The sequence below is a fragment of the Thamnophis elegans genome, chromosome 10 (genome assembly GCF_009769535.1).
Source record: "Thamnophis elegans isolate rThaEle1 chromosome 10, rThaEle1.pri, whole genome shotgun sequence".
NCBI lineage: Eukaryota > Metazoa > Chordata > Lepidosauria > Squamata > Colubridae > Thamnophis > Thamnophis elegans.
This window is the reverse complement of record NC_045550.1, coordinates 65,253,765-65,272,882: the sequence shown is the minus strand read 5'-3', so window position 1 is coordinate 65,272,882 and position 19,118 is coordinate 65,253,765. Positions and strand designations below refer to the sequence as shown.

Sequence of the window (19,118 nt, the reverse complement as noted above, 5' to 3'; positions counted from 1 at the left end):
CTTTGTCACTCTGATGCTATATGTTGGATAGTTTGTTTTTCAGCCCCACAGTCGCAATTCAGGGAGGCCGTTTTGCCACACTAATATGGGGCATCAGAATGCCTCTCAGGGCCCGTGCGATTTCGGCTCAGTGTTGTCCATATTGCACAGGCTGCTCAAATCAGGTGTGTGCGTTTTTTCAAGGTGAAGGCAAACCTTGATATTTTTTTTATTTTCTTATTGAGAATTTTGAAAAAAAAAAACTTTTACAAATATTTACTTCCCTCCCCCCCCCCCTCCTCCCTCCCCGACTTCCCAGAACCAATACAGGGTATAAATCTTTAACAAAAACATTCTAAAATAAACTTTAAAAAAAAGTTAATATCATCTTTCATTTGAGCTTTAACTCCTCTTTGCTAGGCTAGCTCTAAACAAATCATATCCATTCCTTGTTTCTTTAGTCATAAGCTATCTGGAATTTCTTAGTCCCATATTTATTTTGAGTATAGTCAATCCGTCTTCTCCGCTCCAGTTTATATCTCTCATTGGAATGGTCCTTGAGATATGCTGATATTTTAGCCATCTCAGCTAGGTTTGTTACTTTCAATGTCCATTCTTGAATAGTAGGCAAATCTTCCTTCTTCCAGTATTGCGCCACCAGCAGTCTTGCTTCGGTTATTAAATGCAAAATCAGGCTAATCTCTACAACTGTACAGTCAGTAATTATACCTAACAAAAATAACTGAGGGGTAAACTTTATCCTTTTTTAAAGAACATTTTGCATAAGCCACCATATTTTTATCCAAAAGGCTTTAACCTTTTTACAAGTCCACCATATATGATAGTATGTAGCATCAGCACAATCACATCTCCAGCATTTAGGTTGTAAATTCGGTTACATAGAGGCCAGTTTTTTAGGATCTAAATGCCATCTATAAAACATCTTATAAAAGTTTTCTCTCAAATTTTGGGCTTGTGTAAACTTTACATTTCTTACCCAGATCTTTTCCCATGTATATTTCCCATTATTGGTTCTTCAAAATTTTGGGCCCACTTTATCATACAGTCTTTAACTAGTTCTGTTTGATATTGCGGGGTGGCAATTTTCTATCCAGTTGTTGCTTTCACATCATACAGGTAAAGTCCTTGACTTGCAACAGTTCATTTAGTGACAGTGTGGCACTGAAAAAGTGACTTACAACCGTAACCTCCCCATGGTCGCTTGATCAAAGTTCCGATTCTCAGGGGACTGGTTCATATTTGTGACCATTTGAGGACTGTTGCTGTCGTCCCCCCCAAGGTCACGTGACCCCCTTTTTCGGCCTTCTGACCAGCAAAGTCAGAGTCGGGAATCCAGATTCACTGAACAACTGTGTGACTAATTTAACAAAGGCAATGATTCACTTAACAACTGTGGCAGGAAAAGTCCTCAAAGGGGGTAAACTCATTTAGCAATTGTTTCATTTAGCAACCTGTTCTGACCCCCCTCGTCCCACACCAACACACACTCTGAGCCAAAGATAAGTTACGGCATTTAATTAACAGACAGACCGGTCCTTGGCAGCAAACCGGCACAGATAAGGCTTGGCAGCAATCCAGCCTACCAAGCTCACCATAATGTTCTCCGACATTGATTCCTGCGTTGACTTCTGCAAGAGGGGCGTGTGCACAAGCAGTCTTTTTATAGTCTGGAGAGGAGCCTAATGGCCACCAGCTGAGTGCAATTACCTCCTGTAACTGTGCAACTGTTCCTGACGCCTATTAGCTCTTCGGTGCCGGGCATCCAGGAACAACTCACTGCTGGCGTCCGGCTCACTCTACCTTGTCTCCTCCCCACTGGTCCAAGGCTTAGGTGCCTCCTGGTGGCCAACCAGCCTCTCTGCACCCTGCTCGGAGTCGGAACCCTGTCCAGGGTCCTCCACAGCCGTTGCCGGATATCCAGAACCAACTCCCTTGTCTCCTCCCCACTGCTCCAATGCATGACGTCAGGATCACACTCCCTTGTCTCCTCCCCACTGCTCCAAGGCTCAGGAGCCTCCCTGGTGGCTAACCAGCCTCTCTGCACCCTGCTCGGAGTCGGAACCCTGTCCAGGGTCCTCCACATCCTCCAGAGCCGACTCATAGGGCCCCTCGCTGTTGGAGTCTGGTGGCAGCTCCAACGGCTCCTGCTGGGCCACAACAGCAACCTAAATTTTGGGTTCAATTGTGGTCATAAGTCGAGGACTACCTTTATACAGGAAGGTAATACGACTTGATCTGCACAAGGGTTTTCATCCTTCTCCCAAACAGTTGCTACTAGTGGTGGTGCCAGCTGGCATTTCCTTGTGTGCTCCTAAATCAGGGTGTCAGGGTATTACACCCATAGGAAAGAGAACTGCGAGGCAAGCAGGTTCCTCAAAGAACAAGTTTATTGGACATATCATATTGGCCTAGACTGGTGAAAACCGACTCTAAACGTTCCCACGGTTTTCGCCTAATTAAAAGTAAAAGTTTTCCTCCCTTTTCCCAACCCATCAGTCACATGGTCCAAGTTGAGTAGGCGGCATAAAACATGGTTCTGTTAAAAGATGGCGTGAGAAGTTTTATATCAAAATATATTTTATTCTTCATACGAGAGAGAGAGGGAGAGGGAGAGGGAGGGGAAGAGAGAGAGAGAGAGGTTCATATTTGTTTTCCTAAGTCTTGCTAATCCTTCTTTCCTCCTCTGTTTTCCTAGGCCGGAAGCGGTTCAGAGCCACAGGCCAACGGGGAGACACCTCATGTAGCAGTTATTGTCCGCCAAGGTACGATGGAACATTGATACGGCTGAACTGGATGATATGTGTGTGTGTGTGAAGTGCAGACTCAACCTCACTTTTCTCTGTCCATAGAGAGGGTTGGAGTTGAACTTATAACAGTTAAAAGAGCCATGATGGCGTAGAGGTTAGAATGCAATTCCCTTTTATAGAGAATTACTCTATGATTCTAAAGGAAGCTGTATTTCCTTTTCGTTCTTTTGCCTTGTGCTTCAGTTTTGTTGCCTTATGCAATAATTTTATTTCCTCCCTTTCTATGCTTTGTTTTGCATTACTGAATCCGGAAGGGAATACAGGTAGTTCTTAACCCACGACCACAATGGAGCCCAAAGTTTCTGTTGTTAAGTAAGGCATTTGTTAAGTGAGATTTGTCCTCATTTTACGGCCTTTTTGGCCACCTTTGTTAAGTGAGTCGCTGCAGTTGATAAATTAGTAACAAGGTTGTTAAGTGAATCTGGCTTCCTCATTGACTTTGGCTTGTCAGAAGGCCGCAAAAGGGGCTCACACGACCTTGGGACACGGCAACGGTCATAAGTATGAAACAGCTGCCAAGCATTTGAAATTTGATCACACGATCATGGGGATGCTGCAAAGGTCTTGACTATGACAAAGGTCATGTCACTTTTTTCATTGCTGTTGTAACTTTGAACAGTTACTAAATGAATTGTTCTGAATCGTGGACTATCTGTAGCGTTGTGACTCTATGGTTATCAGTTCAGTTCAGCCAACCTGGGCAAGAAAGATCCTCTGTGCTTTCTAGCCTATGGCTACTAGGAGGCAGACTTTTTAAAAATGAGTCAGCTAAGACAGGAGTGAGAAATACTGAGCCACGGTGGCGCAGTGGTTAGAGTGTAGTACTGCAGGCTATATCTGCCAGCTGCCTGCAATTTGGTGGTTCAAATCTCACCAGATTCAAGATCGACTCAGCCTTCCATCCTTCCGAGGTGGGTAAAATGAGGACCCAGATTGTTGGGGGCAAATATACTGACTCTGTAAGCCATTTAGAGAGGGCTGTAAAGCAGTATATAAGTGTTAAGTGCTATTGCTATTGTTACTGTACATAGCCTTTAGGAGGCTTATAGAAGACTCCTGGGGGGGGGCAAAATTGAGCAAAAAAACGGTCCTTTTTTCACTCATTTCTTTCTTCCCCAGCTCCCAGGAGCTCTCAGAAAGCCCTCTAAAGCCTCTGCAAGGCCATTTTGGTGAAGGGGGCAGGGTTTCTGGAGGCAAAAAAATGCTGTATTCAGTGTATAAGACGCAACCAGATTTTCAGCCTCTTTTTTGTGGGGAAAAGGGAGATTCTTATACCCCTGAAAAATACGGAACCTCTTCAAAACCCTGGTGTGTCTTATAGTCTGAAAAAATATGGAAAATAAATTGTTGTGTTCCGGAGGACTCAACCCTCTTCTTTCTCTTTCCCACCAGATGACCGTTCCAAGACCGGCCCAGTAGTAAGTAAACCGGTATCCTTGGAGACTAGTAAATCGGCTTCCCCATCTCCCCCTCCGCCCCTGACCGAGGCGGAGCCTGTGCAGCCGGCCACTGTGACGCTGGTGCGCCCAGAGAGCCCTGTTGCTGTGGACACTAGAGAGGAGCTACCGGAGGTCCCTGAAGACATCCTCGAGCCCATTAGTACCACCACTACAGTGCCAGGAGGCCTTGTGCCCCCTCCGGAGTCCATCATTTTGGACACAGAACCTCGGGAAGAGGTCGCTGCTAGCCCTGTTTTGGAGATTCCTTCCCAGCCACCCCCAGAAACGCAGGTGGATGAAGAGGCGGTAGCAGAAGAAGAGACAGTGGTTACCCAACAGGAGGCGCTTCAACCCGAGGAGCCTCCCGTAACGCTGCCGTGTGCCCCTCCCGTTCCTTCTCCTCCGCCGGAGGAGGAGGTGGCCGAAGGGGAGGCCGTGGAGTCGAATGGGGTCTTAGAGGAGGAGCTGCTGGAGGCGATGCCCGAGGTGCCCCCGTGTGAACCAGAACCGGCCATGGAATCCCCCATTGCTCAGCCAGAAGAGCAGGCAATACCTGCCGGGATTGAAACCCCAGAGAAGCAAGAGGCCGAAGAGGTGGAGGAACAGCACGAATTGGATATCAGCCCCATTTCTGAACCTGAAGAGGTGAAGCCCGAGGAGGTGATTGTCCCAGCGGCCGCACCTGCTGTGGAAGAGGAGGCGGAGCCAGAGGAGGAAGTGGAGGAAACGGTCGAGGTCCCAGAGCAGAGTGCCGAACCGGTAGCTGCGCCCTTGGAGACCATGGAAGTGACGACGCAAGGTGAGTATCCACAGCACGTTTTCCCACCCAGCTGGATGCTACCTTTAAGAAGTCTGTGATCTACAGAATGAGGGGGGTCCTCGGTGCTCTCTGAGCTTGGCTGTTTTCTTCCAGACATCTCATTAGCCAAACTAGGTAACATCATCAGTGCTAGTAAGGAGTGGGGTTTGTTCTCAGTTTAGTAGCTTGCCCTGCCGGTATTGATGGAAGTGTAGTTTTTCTCCTTGTTAGTTCCTCGATTTAAGTTACTGTTTTTGCTTCTTTGTCTGGTGTTAATCCCTGCTTATCCCTGTGTTGATTGCTGGAGAAGTACAAACTACAAGGAGAAACGCTACCCCTCCACCAACAGCAGCAGGGCAAGCTACTGTCTATAAACTGAGAGCAAAGCCCACTCTTTGCTAGCACTGATGACGTTATCTAGTTTGGGTAATGAAATGTCTGCAAGAAAAGACAGCCAAGCTCAGAGAGCGTCAAGGACCCCCTTCATTTCAACCCAGAACTACAAATGTTCTCCTTTATTGATATGCAGGAATCTTTATTTTCCCTTTTGTAATATAGAGATAGAAATTTCAAGTCTTCCAGGTTGGTTGAATGAAAGCAGGGGCCAGCAACGGCTCTTTCATCCCTCTGCTGTGGCTCCCTGTCGCTGGTCGGCCCCACAATTGATAGGGCTTTCGGTTAGGACAGGTAGAGGATAAAGGATGCTGCGCTAGGAGGAGACTCTATGGTGGGGGGACCCGTACTTCCAGTCGGCTCCAGAATTGAACGGGGGACTCTCCGGTTAGGACCTTTGTGGCTCTTTGACTGTTTAAGGTTGCCGACCCTTGAACTAAAGCATCCAGCATCTGTCACAAAGCCTGGCTGACTGGGGTTACTTAGAGTTCTGGACCACCTCAGAACAATTTCCACGAGCCATTCACAGAATCAGTTTGGGCCAAATTAAGATCCTTCCCCGTAGCTTTAGCTTTGCATGGTTTTTGGCAGGCTGCCATCTTAGATGACTCCATTCAGTGGTATCAGAAGGCTTTGGGTTGGTTACTCCTGCTTTTCACCGTGGGCTGCCATATGTGGGTGATATTTGTGGGCTCGTTGGTACTTTCTGAGCTTAGTTGGTAGCTCCTGAGTTGCTAGTTCCTGAGTTGGCATTATCAACTCAGTAAGCAACAGCTAGTCAAGGAATTGCCAAGAACATTCCCACCAACACTGACCCTTGTATATAAACAGAGAACAAACCCCACTTCCTTTTAGAACTGATAATGTTTGAGTTGAGTTTATTAAGTTTATTGGTCTTGTATGCCGCCCACTCCCGAAGGACTCCGGGCGGCTTACAATAAACAAGGGAAGGGGATAAATAAACAAAAACAACACTTTAAAATACGCAACATTCACAGTTACCGTGGGGCTGGATATTTCACAAGCCCCCCGGCCTGCTGGAGCAGCCAGGACTTGGTGGCTTTGCGGAAGGCCGGGAGGGTAGTAAGGGTCCGGATCTCCACGGGGAGGTCATTCCAGAGGGCTGGAGCTGCAACAGAGAAGGCTCTCCCCCGGGGAGTCGCCAGCCGACATTGGCTGGCAGATGGAATCCGGAGGAGACCTAACCTGTGAGATCTAATCGGTCTATGGGAGGTAATCGGCAGGAGGCGGTCTCTCAGGTACCCAGGTCCGATGCCATGTAGGGCTTTATAAGTAACGACCAGCACCTTGAAGCGGGTCCGGAGACTAATGGGTAGCCAGTGCAGCTCGCGGAGGATAGGTGTGACGTGGGTGTAAATGGGTGCACCCACAATCGCTCGCGCGGCTGCGTTCTGAACTAACTGAAGTCTTTGAACACTCTTCAAGGGCAGCCCCATGTAGAGCGCGTTACAGTAATCCAGTAATGTTACCTAGTTGGGTAATGAAATGTCTGCAAGAAAGCATCCAAACTCAGAGAGCCCCCAGTACCCCACAGTTTAACCCTGAATTACAAATATTCTCTCTTCTGGGTGGTATTGAGGGACATGGTGGCTCAGTGGCTAAGACGCTGAGCTTGCTGATCAGAAAGGTCAGCAGTTCGGTGGTTCGAATCCCTACGGGCTGCGTAACGGAGTGAGCTCCCGTTACTTGTCTCAGTTTCTGCCAACCTAGCAGTTTCAAAGCATGTAAAAATGCAAGTAGAAAAATAGGGACCACCTTTGGTGGGAAGGTAACAGTGTTCTGTGCGCCTTTGGCTTTGAGTCATGCTGGCCACATGACCATGGAGACGTCTTTGAATAGCGCTGGCTCTTTTGCTTTGAAATGGAGATAAGCACCGCCCCCTAGAGTCGAGAATGTCTAGCACATATGTGTGAGGGGGAACCTTTTACCAACCTCTGACTTAGGGTTCCCAAGAGCATGAAGCAAAGTCCTTCTCCTGACTAAAACCCCTTTTATTAATTGACTGTGAATTCTGCTCATTCACATCCAGCAAAGTCTTTCAAGGGAGGATTTACAGCCACAGACCTTCTCTGGCCTGGAGAGCTGACAGGCTGATATCTGCAAAACCTTGCAAGGAATCTTGGAGAGTCACGAACCAATTAAGCGAACTAAATGTCTCCTGCAAACTCCACTCCCCTTTTGCTCCTCTTTTAATTCCTCTCTGAGGGGCCATTCATTTTTGGCCTTACTCCCAAGTCGACCCCTGTTCTTTAGCTGTTCCCTTCGTCTGGCAACTCTGTGCATGCGCACACTGGGAACAGGCTCCAGCTGTTCTTCTGCCTCACTGATGTCTGACTCTGAAGGCAGCTGATAACTGTCAGAGGGCCCTGGCCCCTTCTCTGCCTCCAACACAGAGCCTTCCTCAGAGCCTTCCCCAGACTCCAGGACTGGCCCGTCTTCCTCTCTAATTACCTCCAATTACCTCCAATAGACCGATTAGATCCCACAGATTAGGCCTCCTCCGAATTCCATCCGCCGGCCAATGCCGACTGGCGACTACCCGGAGGAGAGCCTTCTCTGTGGCCTCTGGAACGAACTCCCCGTGGAGATTCGAACCCTCACCACCCTCCAGGCCTTCCGCAAAGCCCTTAAAACCTGGCTGTTCCGACAGGCCTGGGGCTAAAGAGCTGTTGCCCCCGTCTCGAATGGTATGACTGTTGTGTGTTTTTAAATTATGTATTGCTATGTTTCGTCTTTTTATTTTCTGTCTGTACCCCCCTTCCCTGATTTGAATTGTGAGCCGCCCTGAGTCCCCTTTGGGGAAAAGGGCGGCATATAAATGAAATGAAATCAAATCAAATCCAACCTCCACACTCTCCAAATCTGCTGCCAGCTCCCTTGGCCGGCCACAACAGGTATTTTCTGTACACCAAGGAATTTATTGTCTTCCGAGTGTTTAAGCACTTCTGCCTTTGCTGGTTGGTCCCTTTCCCATCTTATAAAAGGTTCAAGGGCTGATCTCCCAAAATATCCCAAATAGATGCGATAGATGCCACGGCTTCTTCCTGCGATGCAACATCCTCTTATCTCTGCCATGAGCTATGCTTCTTTTTCCATCCCTGGAAAATGGCTTCAGAGCAGGACTTCGCACTAACTTCTTGTTTATTGCCTGCAGTGCCTTTCCCCGTTAATCTGGACTTACCCGTAGCTCTTGTGTCTCTCCATCCCTCTGTATAATTCCCTAGTAGCCGTATCGGTGCCAAAGAGGAAACGAAAGTTGAAGGATCTGAACAAGAAGGAAGCCGTAGGAGATTTGCTGGATGCATTCAAAGAGGTGCGTAGCCTGCATGTTACCAGGGGGAAATTAATTAATGACTAATGCAATGATTAATGAAATGTTTCTGAAGCTTTGCAACTGTATAAGATGGCTGGACTTCACCTCCCAGAATTCCCATATTGTAATATGTGTTTTCTTTTATATTGTACACCGCCCTGAGTCCTTGGGAGAAGGGCGGCATATAAATCCAATAAACCTAAACCTCTATCATTATCTCTATCCTATCTATAATTATCTATCATATCTATCTGTCTATCATTTTATCACCATCCATCCATCTATCTAGCTATCCTCTATCATCTCTATCCTATCTATAATTATCATATCTTTCTGTCTATCCTTTTACCATCCATCCATCTAGCTATCCTCTATTGTTATCTCTTTCCTATCTATAATTATATCTATCTGTCTATCATTTTATCATCATCCATCCATCCACCCATCCATCCATTATCTATCTTCTATCATTATCTCTATCCTATCTATAATTATCATATCTGTCTATCCTTTTATCACCATCTATCTATCTTCTGTCATTATCTCTATCCTATCTATAATTATCTATCGTATCTATCTGTCTATCATTTTATCATCATCCTTCCATCCATTCATCCATCCATTATCTATCTTCTATCTATCATTATCTCTATCCTATGTATAATTATCTATCATACCTATCTGTCTATCTTTTTACCATCCGTCCACCCATTTATCTATCCTCTATCATTATCTCTAACCTATATATCTATCTGTCTATCATTTTATCATCCATCCATCCATCCACCCATCCATCCATTATCTATCTTCTATCTATCATTATCTCTATCCTATCTATAATTATCATATCTGTCTATCCTTTTATCACCATCCATCTATCCATCCATTATCTATCTATCTTCTGTCATTATCTCCATCCTATCTATAATTATCTATCATATCTGTCTATCCTTTTATCATCCATCCATCCATCCATCCATCCATCCATCTATCTATCATCTATCTATCAATCAATCTATCTATCTATCTACCTACCTACCTACCTACCTACCTACCTACCTACCTACCTACCTACCTACCTACCTACCTACCTACCTACCTACCTACCTATCTATCTATCTATCTATCTATCTATCTATCTATCTATCACAGCGCTTTTCAAGTCCTGAATTGCCTGTGAACCTTGTGGGCTTCAGTTGTCATTGTGTTGCTGTTAAAGAACGCACCAATTTCCTTTTGAGCTTAGAGATGACAGATGAATACGCCTCCTCCTCCTCCTGCAGAGAAAGGCGTTCGTTGCCACCTAGTTCATAGGATCTCTTTGGCTTTACCCCTCTTAGGTCAGCGAGGGGGGCTCTGAGACCGAGAACAACCCCCCAGTGCCAGCCCCGGAACCTGAGGAACCTGTCCCAGTTCGCTCCCAGGAGGAAGCCGAGGAGACCTGGGAACAGAAGGAGGACAAGATGGATCCCGAGAAGCTGAAGCAAGCGGATCAAAAGTACCGCTACAAGGAAGGTGAGCCAGGTCTGAGCAGCACTTACAATTTGGGAAAGGGGGGGGGCTTCCCATTGAGTCTTCTGTGATGACCTCCCTTTTGAGCCATCGTGTCTGGGCCACTGATAACTCTGATGGAACTGAGGAACTGAGCAGACTCATTACCCAAGGAGTGGTTGGCTTTTCTTAGATTACTGCCATGGTGTTGTGGTGGCCCACCAGCAGCCAACAGAGCTGGCAGCAGAGTCAGACAGTGAGGAGTTTTGGAGAGGAGCATGGGCCAATCCTGAGGGTTGAGGAAAGCTCAGACGAGGGCTCTGCGTCGGAGGCAGAGATGGAGCTAGACAGCAGCAAGGCAGAAGAACACCTGGAGCCTGTTCCCAGTGTGCGCATGCGCAGAGCTGTTAGAAGATAAGAACAACTAAGAAAGCAGGGCCGACGTGAGAGTAAAGCCACACCTTGGAGGTGATTGGCCCCTCCTTTGGGAAACAAAAGACGAGTGATTGGGGAGGGGGCTTTTGCAGGAAACAATCAGTTAATTCCGTCATGTTCAAGAGAGAAAAGTTCTGTTTGTAACTATAAGAGATTCTGTGCCAAGTGTTGCCTTGCCTTGCGGTTTGGAACTATTACTTTGGCAGCTCGCCAAACGAGATAAGGTTGGTATTTGATAAACAACCCTCTGAAAGACTGTTTGATAAGCTTTGCTGGCTGTGAATGAAAGGAATTCACAGTCGTGTCAATAAAAGAGGATTTGCAGGGACCAAGACTTTGCTTCTGAATGGCGCTGGGCCCGGCTGGAAAGGGGGTTTGCCGGGTGGCTGCTCATGAGTGTGGTCGCTTCATGACTGCTGTGTTGCGCTCCTGCGACAGCGCAACACAGCCATTCGCTCATGAGGCTGTGCCCGGCTCTTTGGGAGCCCGCTTGCAAGAGATCAGCCGCCTAGCAACCCCAAAACAAACCCTCCCCTCATAATAAGGCCCAAGCCATATTTTGTGTGTAAAAAGAAAATAAGACCCTGTCTTATTTTCGGGGAAACACGGTACTCAAAGTGTCCGCTACAGGTTCTCCAGAACTGGTCAGAACCTGCTGAATGCCACCTCTAGACTAAATGTGTCCCTTTAGCTAATTAACCTTCTTAAACTCGGGCTTATTTTTGGTGTGGGGCTTATATTATGAACATCCTGAAAAAAATAACGCTAGAGCTTATTTTCCGGTTGGGTCTTATTTTCGGGAAACACCGGAACACATTTGCCAGCAAACATCTATAACATATCTCAACCTCAGCAACTTTTAAAATCTATGGACTCCCAACTCCCAGAATTCCCCAGCCAGCATGGCTGGCTGGGGAATTCTGGGAGTTGGGAGTCCACAGATTTTAAAGTGGTCATAATTGAAAAACGTTGGCCGTGCAAACAAGCGAAGCACCGTCCGCGAGACGCAGGCAGCACACGAAACCACGCCCCCCTCCGGTCCGCGGGAAAAAAACCTCCCTCTACAGAAACCTGCTGCCCGACAAGTTCAGGGCCGCCACTCCTGTATATATGACCTACTTGAAGGATGCTCCGGTTTCAGCCTTTGTGCTCTTATTTCCCTTAACAGAGCAGTGGAAGCCCTTGAACCCTGAAGAAAAGAAGAGATACGACCGGGAATTCCTGCTGGGGTTTCAGTTCATGTTTGCCAGCATGCAAAAGCCGGAAGGATTACCCCAAATCAGCGACGTGGTGTTGGAAAAGGTCTGTCCCTCCAGTTCCTTTTCCTCGGATGTCCATCAGAATCCTCCCTCCCTCCCTCCCTCCCTCCCTCCCTCCTCTCTCTCTCTCTCTCTCTCTTGTATGAGATGATCGAAGAATTCCTTTGCTAGAGTTTCTTTTTTTTTTATTATTAAAAAGTTTTAATAAGTTTTACAATAGTATACCTTTCCCCTTCCCTCCCTCCCCCCCCCCAACCTCCCAGAGCAAATACAGGGTATAAACATTTAACAATCATACACTAAAATAAACTATTTAACTTTAGCACTTTAAATGAATTGTAACATTCCTTGTTCATTCATTCATAAGCTAACTGAAATTTCTTAGTCCCATATTTATGTTGAATATATTCAGTCCATCTTCGCCATTCCATCTTGTATTTCTCATCTGAGTGGTCCTTGAGGTATGCTGATATTTTAGCCATCTCAGCTAAGTTTGTTACTTTTAACGTCCATTCTTGAATAGTAGGCAATTCTTCCATCTTCCAGTACTGCGCCACCAACAATCTTGCTGCCCGCCTTAGGTATAAAAGCTGGCTTGGTGATTTTGGGCCAATCACGAGGAGAATGTGAGTTCTATAGTCATGAAAACTAGCTGAGTGACTTTTGGCTAGTCACACACTCACCCCTACCCACTTCACCAGGTTGTTGTTGTGTATGTGTGTGTGTGTGGGTGGGGGATATGAAGAGGAAGGTAGGTTGTGTTGTTCTACTTCGAGTTATTTCTAAAAATAATAAAGGCGGGATACAGGTAAATAAAAAATTAAACTCTCGTCCAAAAACTAGGAAACAGAAACTACAGGTTGACCTCTGGTCCCTTCCAGGGATGTCATGCCCAGCTCTTACCTGAGCCAGGAAATGAATGGTGGACTCTGACCAAGGCAAAATTGCCCATCCCAGTTCTAGGCAACACAATCCATTAAATGCAGTCCCTTGGGATGGTGGGATGTGGTGGCTCAGTGGCTAAGACACTGAGCTTGTTGATCAGAAAGGTCGGCAGTTCAGCGGCTTGATTCCCTAGCGCCGTGTAATGGAGTGAGCTCCCGTGACTTGTCCCAGCTTCTGCCAACCTAGCAGTTCGAAAGCACGTAAAAAAATGCAAGTAGAAAAATAGGAACCACCTTTGGTGGGAAAGGAACAGCGTTCCGTGCACCTTCGGCATTGAGTCATGCCGGCCACATGACCACGGAGACGTCTTCGGTCAGCACTGGCTCTTTGACTTTGAAACAGAGATGAGCACCGCCCCCTAGAGTTGGGAACGACTAGCACATATGTGCGAAGGGAACCTTGAGATGGTGGGATAATGAAGACTGCTATGATTTGTCCCAGAAAGTTGTGATGGATCTGAAGTTCTTTTGAAGTCACAGAATTTCAAGACTTATAGGTTATAGGCAATCAACTCTTTTGCAAACCGTCATAGGCCTCTCATGTTAATTTGTCCTGCTTTTGGTCTTCTAGGTGAACAAGATGCCCCTGCGTCCCCTGGACCCTGTACGTTTGAGCACCATGAACTGTGGACCAGACTTCACACCCTCTTTTGCCAATCTGGGCCGTCCAGCCCCACCCAACCGTGGACCGGTATGTTCCTTTGAGGCCTTATCCTGGTGAGAGGCGTTTCCTGCCCTCTGGGTCTGCATGATGAACTCCGAATTAGTGCCATCGTGTCTGGGCCACTGATGTTCTGTGATGGAACCGAGGAACTGATCTGGCAGCCCAAGTTGTTTTACCCGAAAGCTTTTGGGCGGGGGTGGGGGACGGGACAGATAGCTTCCAACTATGGAGCCCATGCTTCTCTTTAGAATGCTTGTTTCGGCAATGTTTGTAAAATCAATCTTTCTTTCTCCCTCTCCCTCTTTTCTTTCTTTCTCCCTCTTCTCTCTTCTCTCTTTCTCTCCCTCTTTTGTTTCTTTCTCCCTCTTCTCTCTTCTCTCTTTCTCTCCCTCTTTTCTTTCTCTCTCCTCCCTCTTCTCTTTCTCTCTCTCTTCTCTTTCTCTCTCCCGTTTCTCTTTCTCTCCCTCCCTCTTCTCTTTCCCTCCCTTTTCTGTTTCTCCCTCTCCTCTTTCTCTCTCCCTCTTCTCTCTCTTCCTTTCCTTCTCCCCCTCTCTTCTCTCTTTCTCTTTCTCTCTCTCCCTCTTTTCTTTCTCTCCCATCTCTCCTCTCTCTCTCTCTTCCCTCTTCTCTCTCTCTCCCCTCTTCTCTCTTTCTCTCCCCCCTTTTCTCTTTCCCCCCTCCCGCCCTTTTCTCTTTCTCCCTCTTATCTTTCTCTCTCTCTCCTTCTCCCTCTTCTCTTTCTCTCACTTCCTCTTTTCTTTCTTTCTCTCCTCCCTCTTTCCTCTCTCTCTCTCTCTCTCTCTCTCTCTCTCCCCTCTTCTCTTTCTCTTTCTCCCTCTTCTCTTTCTCTCTCCTTCTTCTCTTTCTCTCTCCCTCTTCTCTCTCTCCCTCCCTCCCTCCCTCTGTCCTGCATCACAGCCGGCTGGGCCAGGACAACGGCGTTCCCAGCAAAGCTTGCGGAAGGAGCCTCGTAAGATTATTACCACAGTGTCTCTAAATGAAGATGTCAAGTTGAACAAGGCTGAGAAGGCTTGGAAGCCCAGCAGCAAGCGTGCCAGTGAAGTAGAAGATCCTGAGAACATAAAAACTCAGGTAGGTATTAGTCAATCAATCAGTCAGTCAGTCAGTCAGTCAGTCAAACAATCATAATAGAGCCAGAAGGAACCGTAGAGGTCTTCTAGTGCAACCCCCTGCTCAAATAGGAGACACTATACCATTGCAGAGAGGTGCTTGTCCAGTCTCTTCTTAAAAACCTCCAGTATTGGAGGAACCCACAACTTCTGGAGGCAACCTGTTCCATTGATTAATCGTTAGGAAGTTTCTCCTTAATTTCAGGTTGCTTCTCTCGTGGAGCGACTTCTTGTTGCTGCTGAATCTGTTTTACAGCTTTTATTCCCCCCACCCACCCACTTCCTAGCACCCCGGAGTGGGAGTGGGCAGCTCTTTAGACTGCCAGCTTGGATCGCGCAGATTTTGTTTAGGAAGGTCAACCGTTGGTTTACACTTGCTCTGAAGGTTTATAAAGATAGGAGCACAGAAGATGGACAAAGATCGCCTGCTCTCTTTCGGATGTGGGTTTCCCAAGTGTGTTGAGGAGAAAGAAGGTTTTGAGATGTGCTGCCCGAGGGCGACATGAGTGAGCCATGGCTGAAAATGGGAAGAAATTAGATTTAGGCAGTTGGATTGCAGCTTCCAACAGGAAGATAGCAGGAAGGAGGCAGAGCACACAAATGTGGATGCTCCCTGAACACAACTTCAGCATCCCAATGTAGCTGCTAGGCTGCCTTTCTGCTGACATATTCAGGTAGTCCTTGACTTAACAACCATTCATTTAGTGACCGTTTGAAGTTACAATGGCACTGAAGAAAATGACTTATGACCATTTTTCACAAAACCCAATCATGTGATTTACATTCGGATGTTTGACAGCTGGTTCCTATTTATGACCTTCACTGTGTCCCGGGGTCAAATGATCCCCTTTTGCGACTTTCTGACAAGCAAAGTCAATGGGGAAGCCAGGTTCACTTAACAAACCTGTTCGTAGTCTCACTTAACAAATGTGGTAAGAAAAGTTGTAAAATGGGGCAAAACTAGAGGTGGCGTTCAGCAAGTTCTGACCCGTTCTGGAGAACCGGTAGCGGAAATTTTGAGTAGTTCGAAGAACCGGTAAATACCACCTCTGGCTGGCCCCGCCCCTTCTATTCTCTGCCTCCCGAGTCCCAGCTGATGATGAGGGAATGGGGATTTTACAGTAACCTTCCCCTGCCACGTCCACAAACCCATGCCCACCAAGCCACGCCCACAGAACCAATAGTAAAAAAAAATTGAATCCCACCACTGGATTGCAGCCTTCTTCTCAGTACCTCCTGCAAGCTTGACATCTTGTCATTTATCAAGAAAAGCAGAACTCACGATGGTGTGGTTCAGATGTGGTATTCAGCAGGTTCTGACCAGTTCTGGAGAATCGGTAGCGGAAATGTTGAGTAGTTCGAAGAACCGATAAACACCACCTTTGGCTGGCCCCGCCCCCATCTATTCTCTGCCTCCCGAGTCCCAGCTGATTGGGAGGAAATGGGGATTTTGCAGTATCTTTCCCCTTCCACGCCCACCAAGCCATGCCATGCCCACCAACCCACGCCCATAGAACCAGTAGTAAAAAAAAAAATGAAATCCCACCACTGGGCAAAACTCACTTAGCAAATTTCTCACTTAGCAATATAAATTCTGGGCTCAATTATAGTTGTAAGTCAAGGACTATGTATACAGGCAGAACTGAATTGTAACCAACATTTCCATGGCTAGGTAAGGTGGTTACTAAATGAGTAGCGCCTGAAATTTATGACCTACCTTGCCAGGGTCGTTAAGCAAATCGCTGCAGTTCAGTGGCTCGCACCATTGTCAAACGGATCAGGCATTGATTTTACTGATCTGGGAAGGTCACAGCTGGTGATTACAAGACCCTGGGATGGTGCAAAGGGAAACAGACTATCAAGTGGTTGTGTGGGGTCTCTGGCATTGCTTTGAGCTCTAAGCCACATAGTGCTTATCAGCCCTTATATTCCTTCTGCCCACAGGAGCTTTTCCGGCGGGTACGCAGCATCCTCAACAAGTTGACACCGCAGATGTTCCAGCAGCTGATGAAGCAGGTCACCGAGTTGTCCATTGACACGGAAGAACGTCTCAAGGGCGTCATTGACCTCATCTTCGAGAAGGCCATCTCTGAGCCAAACTTCTCCGTTGCCTATGCCAACATGTGCCGTTGCCTTATGGGGGTAAGATCTCCAGGAATCAAGGCCCACCAATTCTCACAGGTGTTACACGCTCCCACCTCCCCTTCTAAAGTACAGTGGATTTAAGTGCCTTCCAGGATAGGGTGTGTAGATGCTGATAACGGGTGGTTGTAGCCCAGTTGTCACATATAGCATCTCCACTTAGATCAGGATTTCCCAACCTTGGCCATTTTAAGATGTGTGGACTTCCCCAGGTTGGCTGGGGAATTCTGGGAGTTGAAGTCCACACACCTTAGAATGTCAAAAGCCTGACTTAGATACTATAGGTAAGCGGGAAAGTCCATTCCCAGAATTGCGAAGTCCCCTATAACCGAGTTGCTAGAAGTTACCTAGTTCAGGAGTCCCCAACTCTAAGTTTGTGTCCTACTACTGGGCTGTGGTGTGTTCAGAACTGGGCCGTGAAAGTGGCAGGTTAGTGTCAGAGTCTACAGGAGAAATCACATCCGGAGAACACACAAATAACTGATTCAGCAGGATTCATTAACTTCTTTATATACATAATAACACATGAACAAATGTACAATACCAACGTGGTAGAGAGGAGAGATTGTAAGGAGTTTCAATTCAGAGAGGAGACTAGATTACCGTATTTTTTGGAGTATAAGACACACCTTTTTCCCTCCAAAAAAAGGGGGGGTGAAAATCTGGGTGCGTCTTATATACTGAATACAGCATTTTGGGCCTCCCGAAACCCCAACCCCTTCACCAAAAAAAGGGCGTGCATAGCCTTTAAGAGGCTTCCAGAGTGCTGCTGGTGGCTGGGGAGGGCAGAAATGAGCGGAAAATGGTTTTTGCCCCCCCCCCTCCAGCCCCTAGGAGTACTCTTTAAGCCTTCTAAAGGCTATGCATGCCCCCCCCTTTTTTTAAAGAAAAAACAGGCCTTTTTTTGCTCATTTTTGGGGGGACCCCCAGGAGCACTCTATAAGCCTCCTAAAGGCTATCCATACTTTCGTGAAAAATGAGCCATTTTTGGGAGGTTTGCAGAGTGCAGAAACTTTTTAAAATTTGCCTCTTCAAAATCTTGGTGCATCTTATACTCAGGTGCGTTTTATACTCCGAAAAATATGGTACTTCCCTTGCACTGACTCAGAGCTACATAGGAGCTGAGCCTGCAGGCACCTTTTAAAAAAGTTTCTGCCCAGGAGGGCTTATTTTTGGAGGAGGGCTTATTTTAGCACATGCACTTAAAAACCCGATTGGGCTTATTATCTGGGGAGGTCTTATTTTCAGGGAAACAGGGCAGTAAACAGGTTAATGTCCTATGAGCATAAACCCTATGTGATAGGATTGCGACCAGATAATTAATTTCTTGTATGCGGTACTTGGACTAATGGGCATTCGGAGAGCTTACCTGGCTGTCTTCTCATGGTGATCCTCAACTGTCTTTTTTCTTCAGCTAAAAGTCCCCACCACTGATAAACCTAGCGTCATGGTGAACTTTCGCAAGGTACTCTTGAACCGCTGCCAGAAAGAGTTTGAGAAAGACAAGGATGATGATGAGATTTTTGAGAAGAAGCAGAAGGAGATGGATGAGGCGGCTACTGTAAGTGAGCTGGAACATAAGGATCTGGAGCTTGGGTTCCAAGGCCTAAAGGATGCTGACATTTTAGGCTTGTTTCCTTCCTTCCTTCCTCCCTCTCTCTTTTCCTCCCTTCCCTCCCTCCCTCCCTCTCATTGCCTGTCATTATCTGTCTATATCCATCCATCTATCTACATCATGTATCATTCACCTATCAATCATCTATCAGCTAGCATCTTCCCGGCTCTATTTCTATCATTATCTATAACTTATCAATCATTTCTGTCATTTATTTATAGCTATAATTTCATGTTTGTATGTGTCTATTCCTTCCTTCCTTCCTTCCTTCCTTCCTTCCTTCCTTCCTTCCTTCCTTCCTATCTATCTATCTATCTATCTATCTATCTATCTATCTATCTATCTATCTATCTAATTTATCTAATTTGCTTAGCTCTCCATCTCACCAAAAGCAACACTAGGAGGCACATAACAATCAGATTAAAATCGCAAATCTTAGTATAGCCTTTATTGTCATTGTACATCATGTATACAATATGATGTTTTTTGCCCTCCGGAGGCTTCCCTGAAGCTACTTGGCAACGGTCTTCCGGTTTGTGCGTTGGGCTGTTTTTCTTCCTCCGGAGGCTTCAAGGAAGCTTCCTGAAGCCTCCGGAGGGAGAAAAATGACCCAACGGGCAACCCGGAAGTCCATTCCCGAACTTCCGGTTTGCGTGTTGGGTTGTT

At 46.6% G+C, this 19,118-nt stretch overlaps 1 protein-coding gene and 2 non-coding genes across 3 annotated transcripts in view; all 3 read left to right on the top strand.

Annotated features, from left to right (window-relative positions):
* EIF4G1 (eukaryotic translation initiation factor 4 gamma 1) overlaps positions 1-19,118 on the top strand; it is a 189,446-nt gene that overhangs the window by 91,019 nt on the left and 79,309 nt on the right. Inside the window, 9 exon segments of the mRNA XM_032225132.1 lie at positions 2,696-2,762; positions 4,200-5,045; positions 8,684-8,772; positions 10,113-10,287; positions 11,867-12,000; positions 13,473-13,592; positions 14,484-14,657; positions 16,640-16,837; positions 18,252-18,398. Coding sequence (XP_032081023.1) covers positions 2,696-2,762; positions 4,200-5,045; positions 8,684-8,772; positions 10,113-10,287; positions 11,867-12,000; positions 13,473-13,592; positions 14,484-14,657; positions 16,640-16,837; positions 18,252-18,398 — 1,950 coding nt within the window.
* Positions 10,347-10,422, top strand: LOC116514491. The gene has a single exon (XR_004256129.1). It is a non-coding gene; the product is annotated as a small nucleolar RNA SNORD66 (small nucleolar RNA).
* On the top strand, positions 13,646-13,726 carry LOC116514492. The gene has a single exon (XR_004256130.1). It is a non-coding gene; the product is annotated as a small nucleolar RNA SNORD66 (small nucleolar RNA).